The 26,327-nt window shown below is 42.9% G+C and overlaps 1 protein-coding gene across 2 annotated transcripts in view; it reads left to right on the plus strand.

The window, feature by feature from the left end:
- The window catches only part of inpp5f (inositol polyphosphate-5-phosphatase F), a 189,579-nt gene that overhangs the window by 21,903 nt on the left and 141,349 nt on the right, over window positions 1-26,327 (plus strand). Inside the window, exon 1 of one of the 2 annotated variants that reach the window (XM_048551469.2) lies at window positions 966-993. The exons of the other annotated variant lie outside the window; for it this stretch is intronic. Within the exon in view, the coding sequence (XP_048407426.2) occupies window positions 981-993 (13 nt within the window). The 5' untranslated portion in view covers window positions 966-980. Of the gene's footprint in view, window positions 1-965; window positions 994-26,327 lie in introns of those variants that run through there. 2 annotated transcript variants of the gene reach the window in all.

Here is a 26,327-nt window from a genome sequence, read left to right on the forward strand (position 1 = left end):
TTTCTTTTTCCCCTTTAGTTTTAAACAGGTGCTGCTAGACCTGCTGAGCTTTTCCAGCAACTTCGGTTGTTTTTTTTCTTGCAGTCTGCTGTTGGCTTCTGGAGAGGAAAAGTTGGAAACTGTTCTAAACGCTAGACTTCTAATAAAACGCTTGTAAATCTGTCTCTTGCTGTCTAATCCAACATCCTGATGGTGATCTGTTAAAGGATGCTCTGAACATTCGGGGTCCGTTTCCTCTCGGGGGAAACAGTGTTTCTGACAAAGTACTGTTCAAATTTGAAGGGCTTTGTTCATTTTAAAAGACCTGATTTGCCGTTAAATGGGTAAGAGGTTGGAACAGACAATTCACATCGGTTGGTTTAGGCTGGAAAGTCTGACACTGCCAAGAAGTGTGTTTTAATGAGCAAATATACTGGAACGAGAAATTACTCCAGGCATGGAAGCAAAAGGCAGATAGTATTGAGGCTCCTTGATTGGCTGCTTCATCTTTAACAAGAAAATTATTAAGATCAGTTCAGTCTCAGATGAATTTACTTTTCTTCCCAACGTATGAACATTCCTGTTTGTGATGGTGCCAGTCTATCGGCTTGGCTTCCTTGATTTTAAAATTTTGCTTTTCCCTAATGAGCCACTGACATCTTTGCTAGAATTTTCTCCAGTGAAAGTGTATTTCCTGGAAAAGAAACTTCTGGACGCACCCAATTAGACTTCATTTTTCCAAATTAGATCCTCCTGCAGTTCAAGACTCGTTCTGAAAGTACCACAAGTTGTTTTTATTTCTGTGTCGTAGCTGAGGAATGCGATGACTCACAAGGTGTGGTCCTTAGCATGTCCTCCCTTCAGTCGGGGCTGATGACATTGCATTAGCTCATTAATTGTAGTTTCACGGGAATCGACTTGCTGTTGCTTTCTGGCATATGTTAACTGTTTATCAGGTGTCTGCTTTTGAAGACTTTAGATGGTGCCACTGCAGTTTCTGGATGGAGCCAAGATGTATGATATGTATAATGTTTCTTATTGAATGAAGATGTTATCTGCTGTATACTGTTTGCTATCTGCCAGTTGTCTTTTCATTGATATTAGTGTTTTATTTCCATGAGCTCTGTAATGTTTTGAAACGGAACCGTCAAAGCAATCTATTTGTGCTCTAATAATCAAAATCATGTTTCCTGAAAAGCTCCATGTCCTTGTTTGTAAAGTGAGCAATTTAATACAAAAGATTTGATAGTAGAGCCTGTGGAATTCTCTACCAACACAGTGGGGAGACCAAGTCACTGAATATATTTGAGAGAGAGAGAATTTTTAGGCATTACAGGCACTGAGTGGAATGGGGAGTAAGTGGGAATGTGTTGTTAAGATGGAGGGTCAGTCACAGTACTGCTGAATGAGTGAGGATTGTGATGAAGACATGAAGCATTATGAAAGGAAGGGAGCTTTTGTAGTGAAATTAGTAGTTAAATCCATTGGTTCTCAGTATTTAGATCAAACCAATATTGAAATGAGTGGGCATTGGGAATAAATTACAACTATACACACTGGTTAGGCTACTTTTGGAATATTGTGTTCACTTGTGGTCTCCCACAAGATGATGTGACAGTTTAACAAGGTTCAGACAAGATTTACAAGGGCGTTACCAGGGTTGGAGGGTTTGAGTGAGAGGAGGGGCTGGGGCTATTTCTGTGGGAGTTGGAGGTTGAGGGGTGACATTGAGGTTTATTAACTCATGGGGGACATAGACAGGGTGAATAGCCAGTGTTTTCCCCAGGGAAGGGGAGTCCAAAAGTACAAGATACAGATTTAGGCTGAGAGGAGAAAGTTTTAAAAGGGACCCGATGGGCACCTTTTCCATACGGATGGTGTGTGTATGGAATAAGATGCCAGTGGAGGTGGTGGGGGCTGTGAAGTTACAACATTGAAAAAGCATCTGGGTGGCTATATGAAGAGGAAGGGTTGAGAGGAATATAGGCCAAATGCTGGCACATGGGACAAGAGTAATTTAGGATATCTGGTTGCCATTGACCAAAAGGTCTGTTTCTGTACTGTACATCTCTGATTATATCAACCCCAAGTTAACTACAGGGGAGGAACTATAGATTGCTGAGATTTTGCAACTGGTTTAGCCCCTATTTTGTGTCCTATCTTTTGGCCCCAGCATTTTAATTTCCTTTCACTCTAGATTCCAGATGATTTACGGATTCATGTAGTCTAATGAGATGTCACTTAGAGGAAAGAAATTAGGCACCCAACAGACAAGTTAGCATCTTCCCGCTCAGTGTTTGTCAAATTCCTTCCTGATGGTTGATATTCTGAGCTCAGGAAGAAATGGCAGCTTGTGCTGTTTTTGCTCAAGGCACCATCTGTAGCTTTAGATTCCCTATAGTGTGGAAACAGGCCCTTCGGCCCAACAAGTCCACACCGCCCCCTTGAAGCATCCCACACACCCCTGAACACTATGGGCAATTTAGCATGGCCAGTCCACCTAGTCAGCACATCTTTGGACTGTGGGAGGAAACCGGAGCACCCGGAGGAAACCCACGCAGACAAAGGGAGAATGTGCAAACACCTAATTAGTTCCTCATTGTGTTTTGACCAAGATTGCCCACCACTGCTGATGGGACAGCTGATGTGTAATGTTTAAACTTAACCCTCCCCAGTATAACTGATTTTTTTCCTCCGATTTTGTTGCCTTGCCATCTTTCTAAAAAGGTGTTTTTGATATCCCCTTTTACCTTGCATAAATCTGTTTGTCCGTCATGCTCGCCCTACTCATGCCTATGACACTTCATCTCCCCAAAACCCAGTTCAAAATCTTCACCACCTCTTCAAACCCTTCTGGTATTGAGCCTTTTTGAGTTTTGCAGCATGCTCTGGCCCTGCACTCCTAATTGTACTCTCTTTTTAATATTCCAGTCGATCACATTGTCTCTGTTCTGCCCACTGTACTATAGGGGGCAGAATATATCCCTGCCACTTCTTCTTTTAACCTTTTACCTTCCATCTTCTCTTATTGTACCTTCAACACACAACCTACCCATTGTTTGCCTTTGACTGTTTCTAACTTTTTTGTTTGACAATAAATGTGAAGTGGCTTTGGGGTGATTTACTGCGTTGAACATGTATTCATTACAACATTTCAGCAACCTTGGTGTGACCCAAAATGGCTCACATTTTGCAGTTGAGCTATTGGGTTTTTTTCTTTAATAAGATGACTTTGTTCATCTCTGAATTGTTCCTTAAGGTTCATCAAATCACGTGTTAGTTTGTCATCTTTTCAGTGGAAGGAAATTTACTACCTCAAGCTCTCCCTGGCCTTGAGACGATGATTTGTCTCCCAGCTCACTGCTGCCAATGGACGCTTGATTAATAATTTAATGGTGCTTCCATTTCACTGTAATTGAACACGCTGTAGTGCCCCTAATGTATTCCATATGGAATAATGGATACTCAGAGGTGAATAGCCTGCTTGGAATCGAATCCAGTGCTTTGGTTGGATGTGCATCCTCTCACTTTACGAGTTCATGGAAATCCTGATTAGATTTGCCATTTACTGAACAACTCCTGATTACATTATCAAAGTAATGTACAGTGCTGTGACATCTTTTTTACAGCTTGACCATGTTATTAGAATATTGCAGTGCTCTAGGGTGTTAGCTAATGATATCTGGTGCCGTTTCCACTGCGCCTCTATCATGTAACGACAGCTTTACAGGAACATTTGCGTGAGATGATTGCAGTTTTAGCATTTATTCAAGTATTGGGGATGATAATGCCAGACTAAGTTATAGTCACGTTGGTAAAACCTTGAGGCTACAGATTGAGTTTTACATTCCCTGGAGCAATGGCTGTAGGCTTTGACCCAACAATGTAATATTTGGTTCTCTACTCGTAAGACTCCTACACCTCACTATCACAAACATAACTTTGAGGACTTATTTTATTTTCCCCCTCTGCTTCCCATTTTAAAAGTCATTAACCTTCAGGATGTATTGTTTTCTGCAAAGCTCAGGTTTATTGAGAGATAGCCAAGGATTCAAAGAGAATTTTTTTTTTAAATTTGTAATGTGGAACCTGCTTTTGCAAGGAGCATTTGAGGTAAACAACATGAATGTATCCAACAAGGAGAGGGACAGAAGATGATGTCTCCGGATTTGGATGAAGGCTGGGACTTAGGATATTTTGATGGATTATAAACACCGCGGGCTTGTTCCAGAGGAACCTGTTTGTGCAGTAAATGGTCACTCATTTGCAGGTATAATCTTCAATTGGTCAGTCACTAAGTCAGTTGTTGAGTATTGTTAATACTCTTTCAATGTGGGTGAAAATTTTACATCTCTCCCTAGCTTTGCTTCTCTAGCCTGACACCACCTTGGCTATGGGTTGCTTTAACCTCGTCGTCCTGTGCCTCACCATTGGCAGTTTCCTAGGTCTTAAAATTTTGGCTGATGTGGAACCGTCAGCAACGAGCCCAATCCCTGATCTGGACATACTGGATTCGGGTTCTGCCCCCTTCCCCTACGTGTAATGGAGGATGGATGGTCTAGACTTGCCTCAGGCTGTGAACTTGGGAAGGATTAGTTAATGGTGGTGTGAATATCTTGGTTGTTGGCTAGAACGTGTCATTAGGATTTGAAGTTCTGGAGGCTCAAGTGAATACACTTAAAACAAGCTGGGCATTTATCTCCACTCTTTTTAAGAGCTTATACTTAGAAAAGTAAATTTGTAAAACAGCAAGTGACTGACATGACAGACAATAGGTGCTGGAATAGGCCATTCGGCCCTTCGAGGCAGCACCACCATTCATTATGATCATGGCTGATCATCCGCAATCAGTATCCTGTTCCTGCCTTAACTCCACAACCCTTGATTCCACTATCTTTAAGAGCTCTAACTATCTCTTTCTTGAAAGTATCCAGAGACTTGGCCTCCACTGCCATCTGGGGAAGAGCATTCCATATATCCACCACTCTCTCGGTGAAGTAGTTTTTCCTCAACTCTGTTCTAAATGGCCTACCCCTTAGTTTTAAACTGTCCTCTGGTCCTGGACTCACCCATCAGCGGAAACATGCTTCCTACCTCCAGTGTCCAATCTCTTAATCTTATACGCCTCAATCAGATCCCCTCTCATCCTTCTAAACTCAAGAGTATAGAAGCCCAGTCGCTCCAATCTTTCAACATATGATAGTCCCGCCATTCCAGGAATTGACCTCGTGAACCTATGTTGCACTCTCTCAATAGCAAGAATGTCCTTCCTCAAATTTGGAGACCAAAACTGCACACAATACTGCAGGTGCGGTCTCACCAGGGCCCTGTACAGCTGCAGAAGGACCTCTTTGCTCCTATACTCAATTCCTCTTGTTATGAAGGCCAGCATGCTATTAGCTTTCTTCACTGCCTGCTGTACCTGCACGCTTGCTTTATTGATGTACAAGAACACCTAGATCTTGTTGTGCTTCCCCTTTACCTAACGACTCCATTGATAGTAATCTGCCTTGCCACCAAGGTGGATAACTACACATTTATCCACATTAAACTGCATCTGTTCACTGACGTAGCCTGTCCAAGTCGCCCTGTATTCTCATAACATCCTCCTCACATTTCACACTGCCACCCAGCTTTGTGTCATCAGCAAATTTGCTAATATTACTTTTTAATGCCTTCATCTATATCATTAATATATATCGTAAACAGCTGCGGTCCCAGCACCGAACCTTGTGGTACCCCACTGGTCACTGCCTGCCATTCTGAAAGGGACCTGTTTATCACTACTCTTTGCTTCCTGTCAGCCAGCCAATTTTCAATCCAACTCAGTATTTTGCCCCCAATACCATGTGCCTTAATTTTGTTCACCAATTTCCTACGCAGGACTTTATCATGATGTCTGCAATCCTTGCAGTAAGTATAGTTGAGAACTAAACTAGCTTGAAAGCATTTTGTAAACTTTGAAGGATTGTAAATCGCTCATTTCATAATTTACAATTCCTCCTTTTGATCTGCTAGGTATCTTAATGTAAAAATTTGTTTGAGGAGACGAGGCCATCTACCCCTGTAGATGGATAGAGCTTGAGGAGGTCCTCTTGCTTCAGCATATCTGGTGGGTGTCTTATGGAGAGATCATTGGACAATGAACCTGGCACATGCAGGTTTTTGCAGCTAGTGGAAGATTATTGAAGTAGACAACAGTTTGGCCTTCCCTGAATTTGGAAATCGCTCATGTCAGTCATTGCACAAAATATGGTTGTGTCAATCTTAGCTTGGATTTCTGGGAGTGAGATAAGAGAGATGACAAGACCAGATTACCTGGCCTGAAGCTAGAAAAACTTTGAGTGAACCTTAGTATTGTGACAACAGAAACTTAGCAGTAGGCTACCTTTTGGAAATATTAAAGCAGCGATTACAAGCTCCTGAGACCTCCACAGTCAGGCATAACAAATGAAAGTGTCATCTGTGTGATTCATTTTTGGTGAATTGAAGCACCTTCTAAAGGGCTCTGGCATAATTCTGGATGACAGAATAAATCAAAAGGTGTCAAAAGAATCCTCATGCTTTAAGAAGCAAACTTCAGTGCATAAGTGAGGTTAAAATGTTTAAGTTAATGGTCTTGCAAAATTAGCTTTCTAAAAGGTTAACTCTTGTGATGTAATTCTACTGGGTGAAACTGTGTTCAAGTCACAAAAATTAATGCTCCTTAACTGAGTTGTAATAAATGGGAAAGAACTTTTTCCTTCTGTTTGCCCTGGCTGCTGCCTGGTAAGTCCAGTGTCCTGTTTTTTTTTGACTACTGTAAAGTCTTAAACCACGAAATATTGTCCTGACATTCTTCTGTGCTGGCCACTGGGAGCAATCTTACGTTGGCTGTGTGGAGATTGGTAACTGGGCTGATCATTAATCACTGTACAGGAGGGTAAGCAGCTAATTTGGCTGAATGATTCTTTGAGTGACTGGGTACATGTGGATTGAAGTGTTGGGTATGGAGTTGCAGGGCTAGCAAAGGGTCTTTGAGGACCTGGGAGTGGAATGGAGCTCTGAGTGGGCTGCTTCAGCTGAAGTACTTTTGGAAGGAGGCTAAGACTGTAGAGTCACGTGGTCTAGAGGTGGAGCTGTAGGTGACAGAGTTGAAGCAGGGCTTCCTGGGTTGGGAGCCTAAACGAACCATAATTAAAACGTGTGTGTGTGACTTTTTTATATCTGCTTAACGGAGCTAAAGTTTCATTTTCATTTGGGTTTCATTGCAGCTTTTTTCTTTTTATGGTTAGGTAATAAAACTGCAGCATTAAACATTGGAGAGTTCCTCTGTATTTTGCAAATAGCTTTGAAGGTTTGAGAATGGAGAGGGAAATAAGTTACTGATTTCTGTATGAGTATTAATTATTCTCTTGTATGCACAAGGACGAACTTGCCAAATTAAGAAGAGTAAGGTAATAGGAGGATAAATTTCTGTCCCACTCAAATCTATTGTAAAAACAAAATTTATTAAATTCTCAGCTGAAGCCAGAATGTTTTAAGTGAAGAAAATCTGGACTGGTCCCTTCCCTTTGCCTCTGTCTGCCTGCCTGTCCTGGTTTTGTAGTTTGACAAATGAAACAGGAAATGACCGCTCCGGAGGACATCTAATGCTAATTAGGTCATCTGGCAGGATGCATGTCCTTGATCTACAAGATGGGGAATGGCGCCAAGGTTTACATTTAAGCTTGAATTATTTTTGTCCAGTATTTTGGCAGTAAATCCAATTTATATTTGAGTGGCTGTTTTGACCATCTCGCCTACCTAATATTCATAGTTGTCTACCTGTAATCCAGGTAATGGCTTTGTACATAAATGTATGCATGTGTTAATGTCAGTACACTGGAATTAAATGGTTTTGAATTTTTTTGCAGTTTTGGCTCTTTGAATTTCGCTCTCTCTTGGGTTAGCCTGAATGTTCGTTCTTGATTCAAGTTAAATTCTAGAGCTCAGTCTCAAATGTCACCTGGGTCTTGATGCAGTACTTCAATGGCATTGTTTTTGGGTAGTTAATTTAAACTGTGGCGGGTCGGGGGATGTGAAAAATCTTCATAAATCATTAGAGAATTCTTCTGATTATCCTTGTTATCATTGCTGTCCCATTTCGGGACCAACATCTGTTCGTTTGGACCTGCCATTATGTTTCTTGTTTTGTGAGAGTTTGCTGTCTGCTAAATACCAGTGGCTTTGCCTATTTAGGTCAGAATAGCAGATTTTGTAGATGATGCAGTTCATGTTTGCACTGCGCTGAGGTTGCGTGCGTGTGTGTCTGTGTCCAACCAAAAATGAGAATGTGTTTAAAACTATAGCCTGAGATATTTGGGGTAATTCCAGGAAAGGGTGTTTTACTTCTCGCTAGTATTAAGTTTTGCTTCCTCTAATTTTTGTCGGGATCAAGTTTTTAGATTTGTGAACAGCAGTCTCGGGAATGCGCCTCGCCGGTGTGCGCGCACCAGAACCTGCCCCAGAGCCTTGACTGTAAGAAAATGACTGAAAGTTGCACCTGCTCAACACTGGAGTTTGCCAAATTTTTGTCCAACAAATTTTGTCTTATAGCTGTGTGTTTTTAGATAGGCGTTATAGACTTGCACCTTTTTAGGTGGGGGGAGGGTGGCAACTGTGGTATGACAGAGGATGGAGGGGGAAGCATCAATTACGGTGGCTTTTGGGTCCTGAGGCAGAGGGCAATTCTGAAGACCTGTCAGTGGTTGTGACATTGTTAACATTTTTTTTCCCCAGATTGCCAGAGGTATGGGAGAGGTTTCTTTCACATTGTGTCAGTCTTTGGTGACTTAGTTTGAAAAGTAGGTTGTTTGACCTACCACTCAGCAGTTACAAGTGCAGCATTAATGCTACGTAATGATCACTGTACTGTGTGCCTGCAGTGGCAGCTCTATCGGGCCCTTCATGTTGTATTTCATGGGGTATGGGCATCATTTGACAAGGTCAATGTTTTGTTGCCACTGCTAGTTGCTTGGACATCCACCTCCAGAGGGCAGTTGAAAGTTGACCACATTCCTGTGGGCCTGGAGTCACGCATTGGCTAGACTGAGTAATGGCTGCTCTCCTGTAAAGGATATTGGTGAAACATTAGAAACGAACCATTTGGAGTGAAATGTCGATTTAACCATGATCAGGATCTTCAGACCAGCTGGCATTGACCTAGGGACCAGAAACAGCACAGCAAGCTCAGCCCTGTCAATGCTGCAAAGCCCTTTTTCTCTCCAACCTGGGGGTTGATGTCAGTATTGAGTTCAGTATGATGGTAAGCCTTCTACCTTGCTCTCACTGCCCCTCTGTGCCTCCCCTCTGTGTTCCCACAATGTTTAGTCTAGGTGGGGGACCATAATGCCCACTTGACTGAGGTGTTTGGATCCTAATAGACACGGCTGGTGAGGGAACCAACAAGTTGGGAAAAACATTTTGACTTCACCCTCGCCAAGCTTTCTACTACATGTCTGACAAGAAGTGACTCCAGAAGGACTGTGCAGAAGCTGGAGTTCCTCCTGGTGGCAAATACTCCGTTGTGTTGTGTGATGCGGTCACTGTGCAACACCTATGCTCGGTTCGCACTAAACAACTGCACTCCCATTTCAACTCTTTTTTTTCTTTCTCCCCCCCCCCCCCCCCCCCCCCCCCCCACACACACACACACACACACACACACACACACACACACACACACACACACACACACACACACACACACACACACACACACACACACACACACACACACTTCCTCAGACGACATGTCCATCCTGGGCCGCTTGCAGTGCCACAACGATACCACCCGAAGGTTGCAGGAGCACGAGCAGCAACTCATGTTCCACTTGGGAACCCTGCAGCCCAATGGTATCAATGTGGAGGTGACAAGCTTCAAAATCTCTCTCTCTCTCTCTCTCTCTCTCTCTCTCTCTCTCTCTCTCTCTCTCTCTCTCTCTCTCTCTCTCTCTCTCTCTCTCGCTCTCTTCTCCCCCCCCCCCCCCCCCCCAACTACTGCATCCCAAAACCAGCCCAGCTGGTCCCCTCCCCCTATTTATTTCAGAAGAAGGGTCTAGGCCGGAAACGTCAGCCTTCCTGCTCCTCTGATGCTGTTGGCCTGATGTGTTCATCCAGCTCTACACCTTGTTATCACTCTGCTACATGGGGTAGATTTTTGAATCGATACAATAACTGGAGATTGGGCACTGATGAAGCCCAGTAGGTTACCACAGTCTTCCACTGCTCGTGGCGTAGCAAATACACTGTCCCTTTTTTAAAATGTGCCTTAAAAGCTGCTCCTTCTGGCTATATTTCCAGATGTAGTTTGGTGTCTCCATCTTTATATCGCACTGTGAGGTTCCTTGTGGCATTTTATTACATGAACAGTGTAAAATAAAAGTCTGTCTCACCAGCCTGTCTTGCTTTTGCCCATGTGTTGATGGATTGAAATGTGCCTCTATTAGAGAGAGGGGTTAATTTTGCCAATTTGTTGGCTGCTTCACGAGCGAAGTCTGTTTGTGTTTGATTCAGCAGCTCTGGAGGCAGAGTAACTTTCTGATCCTGACAGTGATCTATTAATGAAGAGTTAGAGTATGGCAGGCTGTAATGGGTTAACATCCCAGTGGACTTCTCTTTTATATGAAAGTACAAAACTGGGAAGACATTCTTCCTGTCTGGTGCTTTGTATATATTGCATCTTTGTTCATTGTTTTGTATGGCTTCTGCATGTTTAACAATTGATCTCCTCAATAATGCAAACTCTCTCTTTGTAGTCCCAGTGCTGTGACCTTGAAGGTCACAGGATCCAATTTCAAGATGTCATTGCTGAAGACCCGTTTCACTTGAGCCTTGACAGCGTTCCGAGTGGAATTGCTTTTTGTGCTGATGAGCAATTGTCTCTGCAGCCAAGCTAATGAGATCATTTCAGGTTTAGACCAGGGTCTAATAACTAAGGTTTTCCTCCCTTAATCCCACCATTGGTTCAGATTTAACTGCCAGCTGGCTGACAAAGTAACCCAGAAGTGGTGTCTATGTTGTGTGGGTGGAGTGCAGTCAAAGGACTACACAAATGCTTGCATCCCTGCACTGACGCTGCATTTAGTGTTCATTTTAGCTTCAAATCAGTGTGAGGTTGAGGGGGAGGGCTGGTGACAAAGTGGTTTCAGTTTTCGCAAGGTATGATGAGATGGGCTGTGGGAAGTCAGCCAGTTGGGGACTGAGGGACCCCACCCTGAAAATTGGAGCTAGATCTTTCAGAAGGGAAATCAAGAGGCCTCTCTAAACGCACAAGATAGTGGAAAGTTGGATCTCTTTGCACAAGTGGCAATTGGGAAAATTTTAAACTCTAATATTGATGCTTGTTATCCGACAGTATGACTGGTTGTGGGGGTTACTGGATGAATGGAGTTAAGTCGTGGCTGATCTACAACCTCACTTGAATGGCCTGTCACCTTTCAAAGGGTTAAAAGACCTTGACATTCCTTGCTGATGGGCTTGAGTTACCTCCCTGAAACAGCCAGACTTTTGAGAGAACAGTCAAGCTAGGTTTTCATTGTTGACCTGTAACTACACGAGCTGTCGGCTTTTTAAAAAAAAACCCATCTTTAACCAGTAGTGATGGGGCTGGGGGGAGTCAAGTCCCAAATGCTGCAAGCAGCCAAGTCGCATGAGAAGAGATGAGTGTTTGGAAGGGACAAGGCTGCAGAAGACTTTGTGTAGTTCAGAAATGTTTTGCAAGTGCTTGGCCAATCGGTGAGAATGAGTTCAGGATCCCTTGTACTTGCAGACTGTTATTTACAGTGTGTATCCCATGATTAAAGCTGCTCTTGTTTTATCCTTCTGAAATGATCCATCCTTGAGTTTGCCTGGGATTTGAGTCCTGATGAAGATACAGCTTGTTTTCATATTTGGTGGGTGGGAAAAGCTCTTAATAAACTGCTATTTAGGAGAGAAATTGTTCTGCAAATGGTCGGCCACAGCCTCCTATCTGCTGTAGCTCAATGGTGAACAGCTTCTAGTCTTCTGAATGAGAAAGTTGTGGGTTCAGTACCTATTGCTGTGACTCTGGCACATGTGTAGCACTGATGGGAGTTCATCTTTTGCATGATGTGAGCATAGAACATAGAACAGTGCAGAATAGTAGAGGCCCTTCAGCCCACGATGTTGTGCTGAACTTTTACCCTAAACCTAAGGTCTATCTAACCTCCACCCCTACCTTTTATACTGTCATCCATATGCCTATCTCGTAGCTGTTTAAATGCCCCAAAGGTCTGAGACTCGCCAACAATATTTTAAAGAGCAGGGCTGTTGAATTGCAATCAGAAAGGGGTTAGCTGGTCACTATCACACCAAAGTTTGTGAGGGGAAACTTGCTACACACTAATTAGTTGCCATGTTTCTGATTTTAACAATGACCCTTTAGGTGTGAAATGCTGCAACATCTTCTGGAGTGTTTTTTTGAGGTCATGCAGAGGGTTTATAAACAGTTTCTCTTGTTCCGTTTACAACTCCTCTCGTTGATCTTGTGTAGAAGTTGCTTGGCTAGCAGCCAACTTTGATTTGAATCGCACCCTTTCATGTGGAGAAACAGCTGAGGCCCCCCCATGCAAGAGCAGTAACAAAATTTGCAGCTGAAGCATGAGATTGTGGGGCAGATGACTAAAGGCTTGGGCAGAGATGTTTTTAGAATTACTATCCTCCAGTCAGGAAGGGGCAAAGAAGTTTCAGGAAGCATTTTGTGTGTAGAAACAGCAGCTGGTGATGGAGCAGTTAAAAATGTGGATTGCTCGAAAAGACAGATTTGTTGAGGCTATGCTGCTCTGTCAAAGTTAACAGCATGTTAAGAATTTAGGAATTAAAAAAACCAACATATTTTAAGTCTGTGTATATTGGAGAGAGGGATTTTTTGCTTCCTTTGACGCATGAGAAGTGACTAAGGTGTGAAGCTGCACTCTGCGAAGAGATAACAAGGTGTAGAGCTGGCTGAACACAGCAGGCCAAGCAGCAGAGGAGCAGGAAGGCTGACGTTTCGGGCCTAGACCAACAGAACAAGAAGGGTCTAGACCCGAAACGTCAGCTTTCCTGCTCCTCTGCTGCTTGGCCTGCTGTGTTCAACCAGCTATACAGCTTGTTATCTCAGATTCTCGAGCATCTGCAGTTCCTACTAACTCTGTGCGAACATTGGTAAGGCTGTCATTAACATGTAAGTAAAGCAAACTAATGAGGGCAATTTTGGTAAGGCTGTGAATCTTGTGTTTTGAAGTGACAACAGTTGCCTGAGAAATTAGTTTTCAGTTCTGTTTTGAGGGAGGAAGTAAATGCTTATCATTTGAGAATACCAGTTGAATTTAGTTTCCGCTCCTTAATATAAGGTTACAATTCTGTTCGGTGCCAACTTTCCTTTCGCCTTTGGTCTTAGACTCAGAGTTTTCCAATTAACGTCCAGCAGAGGTTATACAAATGAGATGAATCAGCTCTGCAGTTAATTTTATGGCCTGGATACTGATGGCTAGAGACTCAATGGAACGGAGGACAGGTGTTGAATGTTGGAATTGTGTGAAATTCCTAATGCAGCATATTGCTTGGAGATTGTCCAGGAAAAGCACACTTCCACAGGAGAGCTTAGGGTTTAAAAGCCTCAAAGTCAGAAGCCGCATTTGGGCAGTTTGGAATGTTTTTAGACTTCAGCTATAGGAAGGTTGATATTGAATTGGATATGGTGTAGAAAAGACCGTTGCCTAGAATGGAATGCTTGATTTACAAGGAGAGTCTGGATAGGCTGGGAGTTTGCTTACAGCAGAGGATGCGAAGTATGGAGGCTAATAAAATAGTGCGGGGCATGGGTAGGGTCAACAGCAAAGGTCTCTTTCCCTGGGGTGCAGGTTCCAAACTAGAAGCGCATTTTTCAAGGCGAGGAGAGTTTTTAAAAGGGACATGAGGGGGGCAATGCTTTCACACTGAGGGTGGTTTCTGTGTGAAATGAACTTCCAGGGGAAGTGGTATGTGCAGATCCGGTTCACACCCCATCCCCGCCACTGCTCATTTTGGGGGTGGGGGGTTGGGAGAGGGAATAGAAAAACAAGGACTCCTGTCCCATCTGCACTAGACAACCTCTCCCTGTATTGGAACAAGAACCCTACATAATGCCTGACTTAACTGGCATGCTACTCAGCTCACCCTGCACCTGACAGAGGATGCCTTTTTCAGGAGGTGGCAGTGTTTCTGTGCAATTGCAGAGCGTGCAGCTGACAGCTGGGAAAAGGCAATGTGGTCTCAATAAAAGGTTTTCTTTGGATTCCTGGTTCTGTTCAGAGGAGGAGGAGTCACGTGCACAAGCATGCACACAAACTATCCTCTTTGTAGTTTTCTTCAACACAACTGTCAGTCACTTAACTGCTTGCACGCTGCAATATCTTTGATATCACTGCTGATTTTATCCTTGCAGCAGTTATCTCTGAAACATGGCCTGGCCAGTCTGCTTTGGCATTCTCTCCTACACAAACTAATTACGTGAAAGACAAGACCCCAACCTGCTCCCAGATCCTCTTAACTGCTTTGTCCTTTGTCTGCCACCCTCCAATGCAGATATGGTTTTCCTTCAGTCACTTGACTGAAAGCTGGTTGCTCTCATCATTTTGGTTCCAACATGTTGACACAGTCTCTTCATGTTGAAATCCGAGACGGCCACAAAGTGCTGGCAACTTGCCTGGAACATAGACCCATTTGTCTTCTTCAACAGTCAATATTGAGCTTATATTTGTCGGCACAACATTGTGGGCTGAAGGGCCTGTTCTGTGCTGTACTGTTCTATGTTCTATATTGAAGGCCCCTCTTCTATTGGAATAAAGGGCATTCGAGACAACACGTCAAATTTAAGTGGAATTTGATCAGCATTTGTCTCCTCGCCCTCTTTGTTTTTTGTTCTCCTCTCCTTCCCTAGTAGTACTTGTAAGTTTTCCATTGAGCTACTGGAGGTTGCAATTAACTTCGGTTAAAGCGAGTAATATTCCCCCCCTTTCCCCCCTCAATGTTCTCCTGTACTACTTCATGTTTGAAGAGTATGGAGCCAATGGATTCTGAAGGTTCGTTCTTTATTCTTTTGAGAAAATGTCCTTTGTCTACATGTTGTACATATTTGTACTTGGAACAACAGCACTAAATCTAGTCATTCCTTAAATCACTTCTTTTGAAAAAAGCCAGCCATTCTGCACGACTGACTTTTTGTTTTGGTTTCGGAAATCTTTGTATTTAATGTAAAATGTGAGTGTGCAGGTGGAAAAGAAGTGACTGAGAAACAAAATGCTATTCTTATGGGAGCTCATTAAGCTACTGGAGGGGAAGTAGGAAGAGCTGGTTTCCCAGTGGCCTGGGGTTGATTTGGTCCCAGTGTTTTTTTAACTGGAACTTCTTTCTGACAAGAAACTTGAATTTAAAAACGCCAGAAGTTTCCAGAACCTCCAGCAAGAATCTGATGAAAGCAGCAGATGATATTTGGGATGTGATAATGGGAACTGCAGATGCTGGAGAATCCAATGCTCTCTGATGAAGGGTCTAGGCCCGAAACGTCAGCTTTTGTGCTCTTGAGCTGCAGCTGGGCCTGCTGTGTTCATCCAGCCTCACACTTTATTATCTTGGAATTCTCCAGCATCTGCAGTTCCCATTATCTCTAATAACTAGAATGGGTGGGTTGAAATGTGAAGGATGGTTGGACTAGCCTGAAAATGTGATTTTTATATACATTGTGGAAACTTGTCTCTCTCGCCTTTTTGGAATTATTTCAGTTCCATTCTCCTGATTCCATCCAATTTTCATTTTTGCATTATCCAGTATCTACATACCCTGGTCGCCTGAGGTGTTAATGTACAGCAGGAATGCTGCCTTAAATCTAATATGTTTCCTGTGTTCAGCAGTTGAAGAAGTTGTTCTTTTGTTAACTCTAGATGAATGAAGTGGAGAAACATTCACAGTGACGGTTGTTTTCAACACCTGAACCTGCTCTGTGATACTTGATGACTGATATTCAAAATGGGACTTGTTTTATCGCATTCACACACTCCTCTCACCCTCCGAACATTTCTTTTGAATCTAACTTAGCCCATTCCCCTTCCTGCCCCCTGCCTCCAATACGAAGGATGTGAGGCAAAATTTAATTTGCACTTTTCCAGTTTTCAAGTTGAAGATCGAATGCAAAATTGGAAATGGTTGTTTCAGATGTTTGAGTGAAGACTGGAAACATTCTGATGTTTTCAAGAGGAGGTGGTGGGTAGAGACTCTCACTCTGCTTATAGTATCTTGATGGGGAGGTTAAAAATGTATTTTTTTTATTGGAGCATTGTTTGTCATGGAGATGTTTGTAATCTAGAGTGTTGCTCCCACTTGGGGAATTGATATCTCTTGCCTTCATTCACTTACTTGCTCTCTGACTTCTTTCCACACTCACTCACTTCCTCTTCATTCCTCTTGTTCCCTCCTCTCTCTGCTGTGCGCAGGCAAAATGAACTGTGAAACAAGCCTGACTACAACTTTGTTTAAGGAAACTTGAACTCCAAGGCTGGTTTGCTGCTTTGTTACAAATGGCTGTTTATGCACTCCTTGAAGCTGAATCACCCCTCGAAGGGAATGGGGATAAAGGCTGTGCTTTTATTGCTGCCAAGACAATTTGGAGCCAGTGACAAATGGAGGAGGTCGAACTGAGAATATGAATGATTTGTGACCAAATAGAGCGTCATCAATTTGTGCTGTCTGCCAAGATTTTCCTCCATAATGAACAGATTGAACTGTGAAATGCATCTGGAATCCATCCACTTAAGATAATTTGACCTTTTTTGTGCATATCCTAAACTGACTTGCCTGTTCTGCTTCCTGCTAAACTGAGAGCAGTGTGGTGTGGGGCCGAGAAGGTGGTGGAGAAGATGAAAGGTTTGGTTGATTTGAAAAGCACTAACGTGATTGTTCAAACTGAAATGCTCAAATTTTGACCTCTTTTAGGGAAATTGCACATGTAGAAGGGAATAAATATCAGCGTTTTCGCAGTCATCCCAACAGTTATTGAGGGAATATCTATACCCTGAGCAAGTGGTTTTTCCCCCCAGCTCAGAAATAAGATGTTGATGCAGTTCCCCAGTGATTTGGGTGTTAGGGTGATTTTTGAAGTCACCTGGTCCACCAGTCAGCTTCTTAATGAGGCTGCTCCCGATGGATCATTTTAATCACAATTTCAAGATGAAACGTTTCTCCAGAGCACACCGAACAGCACGAATATTCAGGTTGGAGGGGCCACCCTGTCTTGCACCCCATCACCTCTTGCTTGCAAACAAGACTGAGACAGAATGAAAAATAACTTTAGTTTGCTATAGATTATCCAAAAGTGCTTCTCACTTTCACTTGCTAAAAGAATTAAACCAGAGACTTATTTTTAGACATGATTGTTCAGTTTACACTTACCAGTGTTTATAGTCTAGTCACTTTGAGTTTAAATCGTAAATTCATTTTAGCCTTTTGTCTGGAAATGCATTACATTGCATCAATGTTCAAGTACCACTGGAACGATGAAACAAATGCAGGTTCCCAGCACGCTATCGCTAAGGCTTGTCGTGTTGATCTGATGTGTAAAACTGGGAAATGTCACTGGTGTTTGAATAAGATTCTGCCTGTGTATACAAGACCTTGAGGGCAAGCCAATATCTGCTTCTCTGTTTCCCTGCTTTTCCGCAGTGGTTAGCACTGCTGTCTCATGGTGCCAGGGACTCGGCTTTGATTCCATCCTCTGTCTGAGTAGAGTTTGCGCTTTTCTGCATGGATCTCCAAGTGCTCTGGCTTTCTCCTATGGTCCACGTATGTTCAGGCTAAGTGTGTTGACTGTGCTAAATTGCCCATCATGTCCAGGGATGTGCAGGATACATGGATTAGCCATGGGAATTGCAGGGCTTACGGGGATATGTGGGGGGAGCAGGGGTAGGTCTGGACAGGATGCTTTTTGGAGGGTCTGTGTAGACTCAGTTGGCTGAATGGCCTGCTTCCACGTTGTAGGGATTCTATCCTTTCCCGGAATAGGGGAAGAATGGATTGGATCTGTATACCACCTTTGATCCTTGTCCAAAAAACTGTCAGTGGCGCCTTGAAGTGTAGTGACTGGGGTGACTGAGGGAACGGAAGTCAATTAGAGTATAGTCAATTCCTACAAATGAAGGAAGGGACCAGATCTTTGTGGAAGAGGCGGGGGGGGGGGAGAGATGCGGATGGGGGTGGTGGTGGTGGTAGTGAAGGACGAAGATCCTGATTTTTCAGTAGTACTGTGGGATCTTTTACACTTTTGGGCCAGGCACAAACTTGATTTAACATCTTACCCTCAAGTGTATCTGTATCAGTCTTGCACCTTTTGAGAGTGCACTGAGGTTTCAGCTGAGTTCCTGGTTTGGAATTTGAACCTTCAGAACAAACTGAGCCATGGCTGATGCCAATGTTGTTTAAAAGTTATAAAACATATCTGTCATCTATTTGTACTTGTAGTTTGGACAACGATCCAAGTTGTGTGTGAGTTCACAAAATATCTTTTCAACAAATGGACTTTGCTTTCCTTGAACAGGAAAGGCGTGATAAGAGCTCCTGAGCCGACTCAACCTTTCTCCTTGTGATTTTGATAGCCAAATCTACCTTTGCTGAAGACTTTTTGTGTCTGGTCCCAGTAAATGCAACTTAGGAGCAATTTTGTTTTTATTAATCTAAAGTTGGTCTTTTGTGAGATAACATTGCTCTGAACAGTTACAACTGTCTAATAGTTAGTGGTTGAGAAATAATTTTAAATTTTCCCCCTTGAAGTTTCTGTTGTGAGGAACAGATTTAGCTAAAGGCTTTTCTTATCCTCTGGCAAGCTTTAAGAACGATATGACTGTCCGGACAGATGTTTGGTTTGTGTCCTACGTCACGTGCTACAAAAAGTGGTTATTTTAAGGACATTAAATTCTACAAATCTGTTTCAAATGGGTATTTTCCGATCACCCTGCTGGGACTCGTTAGGACACACCTCTGGTCAAGGATTTGATGTCAGTTTTCAATAATCGAGACTTTTTGGTTGCGAACCACAACTGTGATTGGTTCTTGGGATACTGAGCAGCTTGGAGCTGAAAACGAGATAGAAACAAAATGTGCCAATCTTTCCCCTCCACCCTCCAAAAAAAAAAGCCCAGAAGCAGCTCCTTGCAGTCCAAAACTCAGTTAAAACCTGAAAAGCACCAGTTTCCTTTCATGCATCAGAGACATGTTCCAATCGACAATTGCTTTGTACTTGTAAACCAGTCGCAATCTCCAGAGAGAGGGCATCTGAACAGCTAGGGGTCTGGCCCACTGAGGAAGATCATCTCAACAGCAGAACTGAGTAACAAAGATCCACTGAATTTACTTTCCAGCTTCTCGACCTCTGCCAATAATCGACTTTCACCGCTCGTATGTCTTGGGGTGGAGGAGGAAGTTTAACAAGTAGATACGAAGTTTACTTAGCGTTATATGCCACTCTTCTGTTAGCATTGTAAGTAATTAGATTACAGTGACAACAAAATTCTTGTTCAGTACAGAAACCTAGTCTGCTTTCAGACTTTGGTCTAAAGGTCAGATATGTTTTGAGGTTACAGAGTAAAGACTTTAATATTTGGTACAATGCTGTGAATAGTGATGCTCGATTTCTGGTCTGATAGCATGGGATTGTAACAGAATGGAAACTAAGATCTATTTGTCTTCAGTTTTTTTGTGTGTTGTCTGAACTTCCTCAAAAATAGCAGTGGTAGTGCGGAGAAAGTTTAAGTTTAACTTAATGTGCTTGACGAACAGTGGCATTGAAAATACTTTCCATTTTATTTACTGGTAACTTGCTTACTGACAAAATAGTTTTGAGTCATCTGTGTCTCAACTGGGTTCCCCCCTCAAAACAAGATGCTCTCTTGCTTTCCATTCTCTCTTGAAATCTCTTGTTGAAAACACCAAAAGGCTGTCACTGTATTAGTCCCTTCATTTCACTCCACTTCCTCACTTGTTTCCAGTAAACCTTGATCCTTTTTTTATGGCAGATGTTCCTTTCTTCTTTGTTCACTTCCTAATCTGAGTATGAATGGGAGTTTACTTGGGATAGTTGTGTGTGGAAATCACTTAATTGTACTGCATTAGTAGAAATATATTCTGTAAATCGTGCTGGTGGTAACAGTGCTGAATTTGGGGATGTGGGGGAATGAATGCTGTAAATATGGTCCCCAATTAATGACTGCAGTGGGTGCAGGATTGTGACGTGTATTAAATAACCAGGTACAGAATCTCATTTCAGGGGTTCACCCAGATTTTACACTTGTCTATTAAGATTCTCCTTAAGTACCACTTTCAGTGGATTTCCTGGGTGTGATGGTTAATGAGTTAATTGCATGGCTGCAGCCTGAACCGATCCTTGAACATATTTGTATGCTCAGCCGTTGGGCATTTCATATCTTTGCTCTGGTGCCTAACAGCAAGTATGTAGCTCATTACTGAGAAAGATACTGAATTCTTGTGCAAATGTAGCTTTGTGGCTAGCTTTAGGAATAGCTTACAAGCCACATCTCATGCTTGCAATTTACCTTCAATTATAAATTCTCTCTCTTGCAATGTGTGACATGCCACTTAATTTATGCAAAGTCCACCTTGAACTGTTGAACCTGTTTTTCCCCCCCCGCCACGCCATCTTCCTTCTCTCCTGATTTGACTGTGACCTCATTGAACATTGCTGTTTTATCTTGATTGCCTTAGTTAGAAATTCAGATTGCCCAGTCACACTGACAAGCAGACCCTGGTAGCTGATTTATATACTTCAAATTATGATCACACGTTGCTCAAACTGTGTCATATTTGCTTATACTCTGTCCTCTCAGACAGTGACTGTGGTTCAGTGATGTGGTCTGTTTATCGCAGGTAGCATTGGCTAAATGGTTTCTTATACGCAGTGGCTGGACTGGGTTGGATGAAGCTTTGTTGTAGTGGTTCGTGTTCTGTCCCAGAGGATGGTGCGCTGCTGAGAAATGCAGCAATGCTTGAAGGAGTGAGCTTGTGCAGTGAAACTGACTAATGATGCATTCTGACGTTGGATCTGTGCTATGGTGCTTTTGTGAGAGAGAGAGAGCGAGAGACCATGGCAGTTTGAACTCTATCAGTACAATTAACTTTCATCTGCAGTGAATTAAACACTTTTTTATTAAAATAATATCCAATTTCGAAGGAAGCATTTTGGAAAGCCAAGGTTACTGACTTCAGACAATTCTTTCACTTTTCTATATTCAATAGAGCTACAGAGCCTGTTCTTGGAGCAATCTTAATGTCTGACATCTTAAGATTTTTTTCTTATTTAAGAGGCCTGATTGACCTTTTTTTTGAGTTGCACGGTTGAGTGACTTAACAGCAGATTTTTGTATCGGATGGGAAGTGTTTGTTTTCTAAATCTTTCACATTGTGCAAATATGAAGTTTTGTGTGTCTGATACTAAGCTTTCTTCCTTTTGTGTGAAGGAAATGTATGTGCGTCTGCCATGATCAATTACATGGTGTGGAGGGATTTTTAATGCATGTTCTCTGAGATTGTGGTTTGAGGGACAAAATTGTATTCTGAGACTTAATTGCAGGAATTGTTTTTATTTAACAGTTGGATTCTTCAACAAAGTGAGAGATTAATTGTGATATGATCAATCAGTCAGTCCAGGAAGGCTTTCCCAGTAGTTAATCGGTTTGATTTTATTATTGTCATTAGTACTGAGATAGTGAGAAGAATTGTCCTGCATGCTAATCAGATGAATCACACCTTGCATCAGGGTAATAAAACAAAATGTTTGTCTGTGTGGAGTTTGCACGTTCTCCCTGTGTCTGTGTGGGTTTCCTCCAGGTGCTCCAGTTTCCTCCCTTAGTGCAAAGATGTGCAGATTGGCCATACTAAATTACCCATAGTGTTCAGGGATGTGTGGATTAGCTGAGTATCAGGGGAAGGGTCTGGGTGGGATGTTGAAGGGTCGGTGTGGACTTGTTGGGTCAAAAGGCCTGTTTCCCCACTGCAGGGATTGTGTGATCTTCTACGATCTTCAAGAATGCAGAATATAGTGTTAGAGCTACAGAGAAGGTACGGGAAAAAATCCACTCTAATGAGCAGTTGTTTAGCAAGCCTGATAACAGCAGGGAAGAAGCTGTTCTTTAATCTGTCAGTGCGTGTTTTCAAACTGGTGTCTTTTGCCCAATGGAAAAGGCTAGAAGAGTATCATTGAGTGAGATGGGCCTTTTGGTTGGTTGGCTATTTTCCCTGAGGCAGCAGGAAGTAAAACATGGATGGACCAGGATAGTTTGGTTATTCTTTCTTTGGAGCTTGATGCTGTGAGCTGGCACCATTGGGGCAGACGGGCATGTTGTCCACACATCTTCCTGAAGTCGACGGCGAGCTCCTTCCTTTTTTATTAGGTTGGTGGAGAGATTTGTTGTCTTTACACCATCTCCTTTTGTATCTCCTCCCTATACTCTGTCTCATTGTTTTAAGGTCTGACCCACTACAGTGGTATCATCAAATTTTTGAATGGAGCTAGACCTGAAATCTGGCCTCCCAGTATTGCATGTTTGAGGAGTACAATAGATCGCTGAGTATGCAGCCCTTTGGGGAACTGGTATTGTGGGTGAGCAGTTGTTGTCTATCCTTCTTGATTAGTGACCTATGGGTCAGGAAGTTCAGGTTTCAGGTGTAGACTGGGGAGCTCAGACTTAAACTCATCTCCTAGCACAGAGATCTATTTGGAATTTGTGTCGAAGGCAGAGAGAAAATAGATAGTTATGGGTCTGATGTAGATGTCGTTATCCAGATGTTTGAGGGATGAGTGTAGGGTCAGGGAGATGTTGCCTGCTGTGGATCTGTTATGATGATAGGTGAATGTAGTAGATCAAGGCATTCTTGGAGGCTGGATTTGATGTGCTGTTTCTAACCTTTTGAAGAACTTCATAATGATGGATATCCAAGTCACTAAGACACGTTGCTTGAATTGTCTTTGGCACTGGGATGATCGTGGTCTTGAAGCAGCGGGATCCTTTGATTTAGAGTAAGGAGAGGTTAAAGATATCTGTGAATCCTCGCACTAGCTGGTCTGTGCAGCATCTGAGTGCAGGTTTGGATACTCCGTCTGGGCCAGTCACGTTCTGTGGGTTCACTCTCCAAGGCCAGTGTAATGGCTGTGGTGGTGACTGTGGGTAAAGGTGCACCCGAGGTTGTCAGGGCAGGTGACATCATGTCACTGACCTTCTGTTCATAATGAGCAGGGAATGCATTGAGCTCATCAGGGAGGGATGCACTGCTGTCACCGGTTCTTACTCCATTTCACTTTGTGGCCGTTATGTCATTTTGTCCCTTGGTCTGTGCAGATGGCTGAGCAAAGGTGGTAGCGAGAGAGATATGCTTTGAATCTGAATTCTTTTCCATTTTAATTGCCTTTGTTGCTATTTGCAATCATCTGAGATAATTAAAAACTGCTTGGAAGGCAAGAATAACAATGAGGCGATGCTTGCACATGGCAGCTGTAATGTTTCTGTGAAAAGCCACTAAATGCTGTTGTAAATTAACTGTCTTCTGAATCATTAATCATGGCCAATGCACAAAAATCATCATCGGTTTTCAGCTTAATGGTTCTAGATGAATTGAAGAACAAGCCTCAATAGTCAGTGAATAACCTTCAGCTATTTTTCGGCCCCTCTTTTCTTCCCAACTGGGAGCTGTTGGGTAAAGCAGGAATTGAAGGCAGCTGAGCCTGGAACAGTCTTTGACTTGTGAAGGTATGTCCACTTTGCCGCAGTTCACATTGTTGTGCTGCTGATTTCACGATACAATGCAAATTAATAGAAAACCTTTGAGGGATCATGAAAAGGAAATGCTGATGTGTGGTGAGGTGGTGTTTTGGGACTACAGGCAGATGGAACGATCAATAAAATTGCGCTCACTAGTTTGCTGGTGCAAGTGGCAACTCCACTAGTTATGTCAATATTTTCCAGTGAAGTAACTAGTGAGTCCAAAAATACTTTGTTCTTTTTGATAAGGACATAAGCAATAAAGTGTTGGGATGAAACCAGGAACTTTTCTTTCCATAACCAGTTAGTGATTGCTTTATTTCTGGTCCCTTATCAGAAACCAGTTTTTGTTTAATTCTTGATAACAAAGTGCGGAGCTGGATGAACACAGGCCAAGCAGCATCTCGGGAGCACAAAAGCTGACGCCCTGGGCCCAGACCCTTCATCAGAGACAGCAGTTCCCATTACCACTGATACATTTTAAATTCTTTTTGCTTTAACCACTTGCTGTCCTTTTTTGGCTTGCCTCTGCGTGTTTTCCTTCTGTGCACCTACCTCTTGAGCTGGAAGGTATGTGTTGGACAGAAATTCCTCTCCCCTGCCTTTTTTTTTGAAGAAACTCAATCAAGACCTTCCTTTCTGCTTCTGTCCTTTTCCTGTCACCAAACTGGATCTTGGTAACATCAGGTTGTGGCTCACCTTTTTTGAGCATTTTCCCCGTACAGTGGGAAACAGTGTTCAGCATTGGTGAGATGTTACCTACTTTCATTGTTCAGTGAAAGCTGAATGTGTAGGCCCCAGAGTGCGGGATCCGGACCCAGATCCTAGGCAGTCCAGGATTGAGGTCTGTTTCTGCAGAGTCAAGGGCATGTGGGCTGTGTCTGTGTGGGTAATTTGACGGACCTTTCCAGGGGCTGAGTCCTCTTTTTGTGGTAAGAGTTCACTGACATCAGGACAAGGGAGATACTGTGGTGGCTACTTGTGAGAGGCGATCAGCCAGAACATCATTTAAACCAGTATTGTCTGCCCGATTGTTGGCACATAGCTCAGTAGTAAATGAGTGGAGTTGTCCAATTAAGTCGAGCATTTTTGAAGGGCCGCAGTTTCTGTTCAGTGGAATTCACCCTTTTTTTGGAAGGGTGAGATCACCCACTTCTGATCAGAATATTTCTTTACTAGTAAAAGACCAGGAGCAAATAGCCTGTGTGTACTAATTCATTCTTTTGTAGTTTGTTTACATGTGTAAAGTAACAAAGCTAAAAGCTAATTTTGCAAGGACTAGAAGACAGTGGGGATTGAATACCTCATTTATCAGATGACTGCTTTGAGTTTTGGCCATAGGCATCAGGGACAATCTATTATACTGACCACCAATTCACCAGAAAATTGTTAAAAATGATTAAACGGAGACAAAAGCAATTTACTTCAGATGCTGGAAATCTGGAATAAGAGTAGTGGAGATACTGAACAGATCAATGCAGCCCATATGGAGAAAACAACCACATTTGAAATAGGAACGAAAACAAAGTTGCTGGAAAAGCTCAGCAGGTTTGGCACCATCTGTGAAGGAAGAAACAATTAACATTTCAGATCCAGTGACCCTTCCTCAGAATTGATGGTGGCTAGGAAAACTGTAGTTATGTGCAGAAGAAAGGAGAGGGGGGATGAGGTAGGGAGTAAATGAGAGGATAGAGCCTAAAGAGAGAAGTGCAGTTCAACAGACAAAAGTTGCTAACGATCAGGCTGGGAGGGTGAATAGTTGTTAATGGGGACTGTTTCCCAGAGTGGGGGACTCAATTACTAGGGGTCATGAGCTCAAAGTGAAAGGAGGAAAGTTTTTAAGGGAGATATGCATGGAAAGTTCTTCACCTCAGCTGGCAATGCGTTCCAGGCACCCACCACCCTCTGCATAGTAGACGCAGACATGTTAGTGTCTTTTAAGGTGTATCTGGACAGGTACATGGATGGGCAGGGAGCAAAGGGATGCAGACCATTAGAAAAAATAGATGACAGGTTTGGACAGAGGATCTTGATCGGCGCAGGCTTGGAGGGCCGAAGGGCCTGTTCCTGTGCTGTAATTTTCTTTTGTTCTTTGCTGTTAGTCACTAACAACAGAATGTGTGTAATGACAAGGTGTGGTGTGTGGGGCAGGTGGCTGAGATATGGGAGAGTTTTTAGGCCTGAAAATCAATGAACATTTGAACAGACTTGGCAGTACTGCACCATGATGCTTGCAAAGCATCGAGGTTTTGAGTAAAAGCAATGTTTGCTTTTTAAACCTGTGAATTTTCAAACTGATGATCAAACTTTGTACCAAACAAGAGTTTGTTGTTTTGCAAGAATAATGGTAGGTAATAATATAATTCTTGATTCATAAGTAAAGTTGCTGTTGTCTTAGCAGACTACAGGGCTGCTCCCATTAGAGATAGAGAGAGGTGGGGGGTAACCTGAGGGCCACCACATATCTCACGAGGGGAGATTCAGAAGGGGAGTTCTTCATGGTAACCTTGGCCAGTGTGGGAATTGAAC

Source organism: Stegostoma tigrinum, chromosome 20, assembly GCF_030684315.1.
Source record: "Stegostoma tigrinum isolate sSteTig4 chromosome 20, sSteTig4.hap1, whole genome shotgun sequence".
Lineage (NCBI taxonomy): Eukaryota > Metazoa > Chordata > Chondrichthyes > Orectolobiformes > Stegostomatidae > Stegostoma > Stegostoma tigrinum.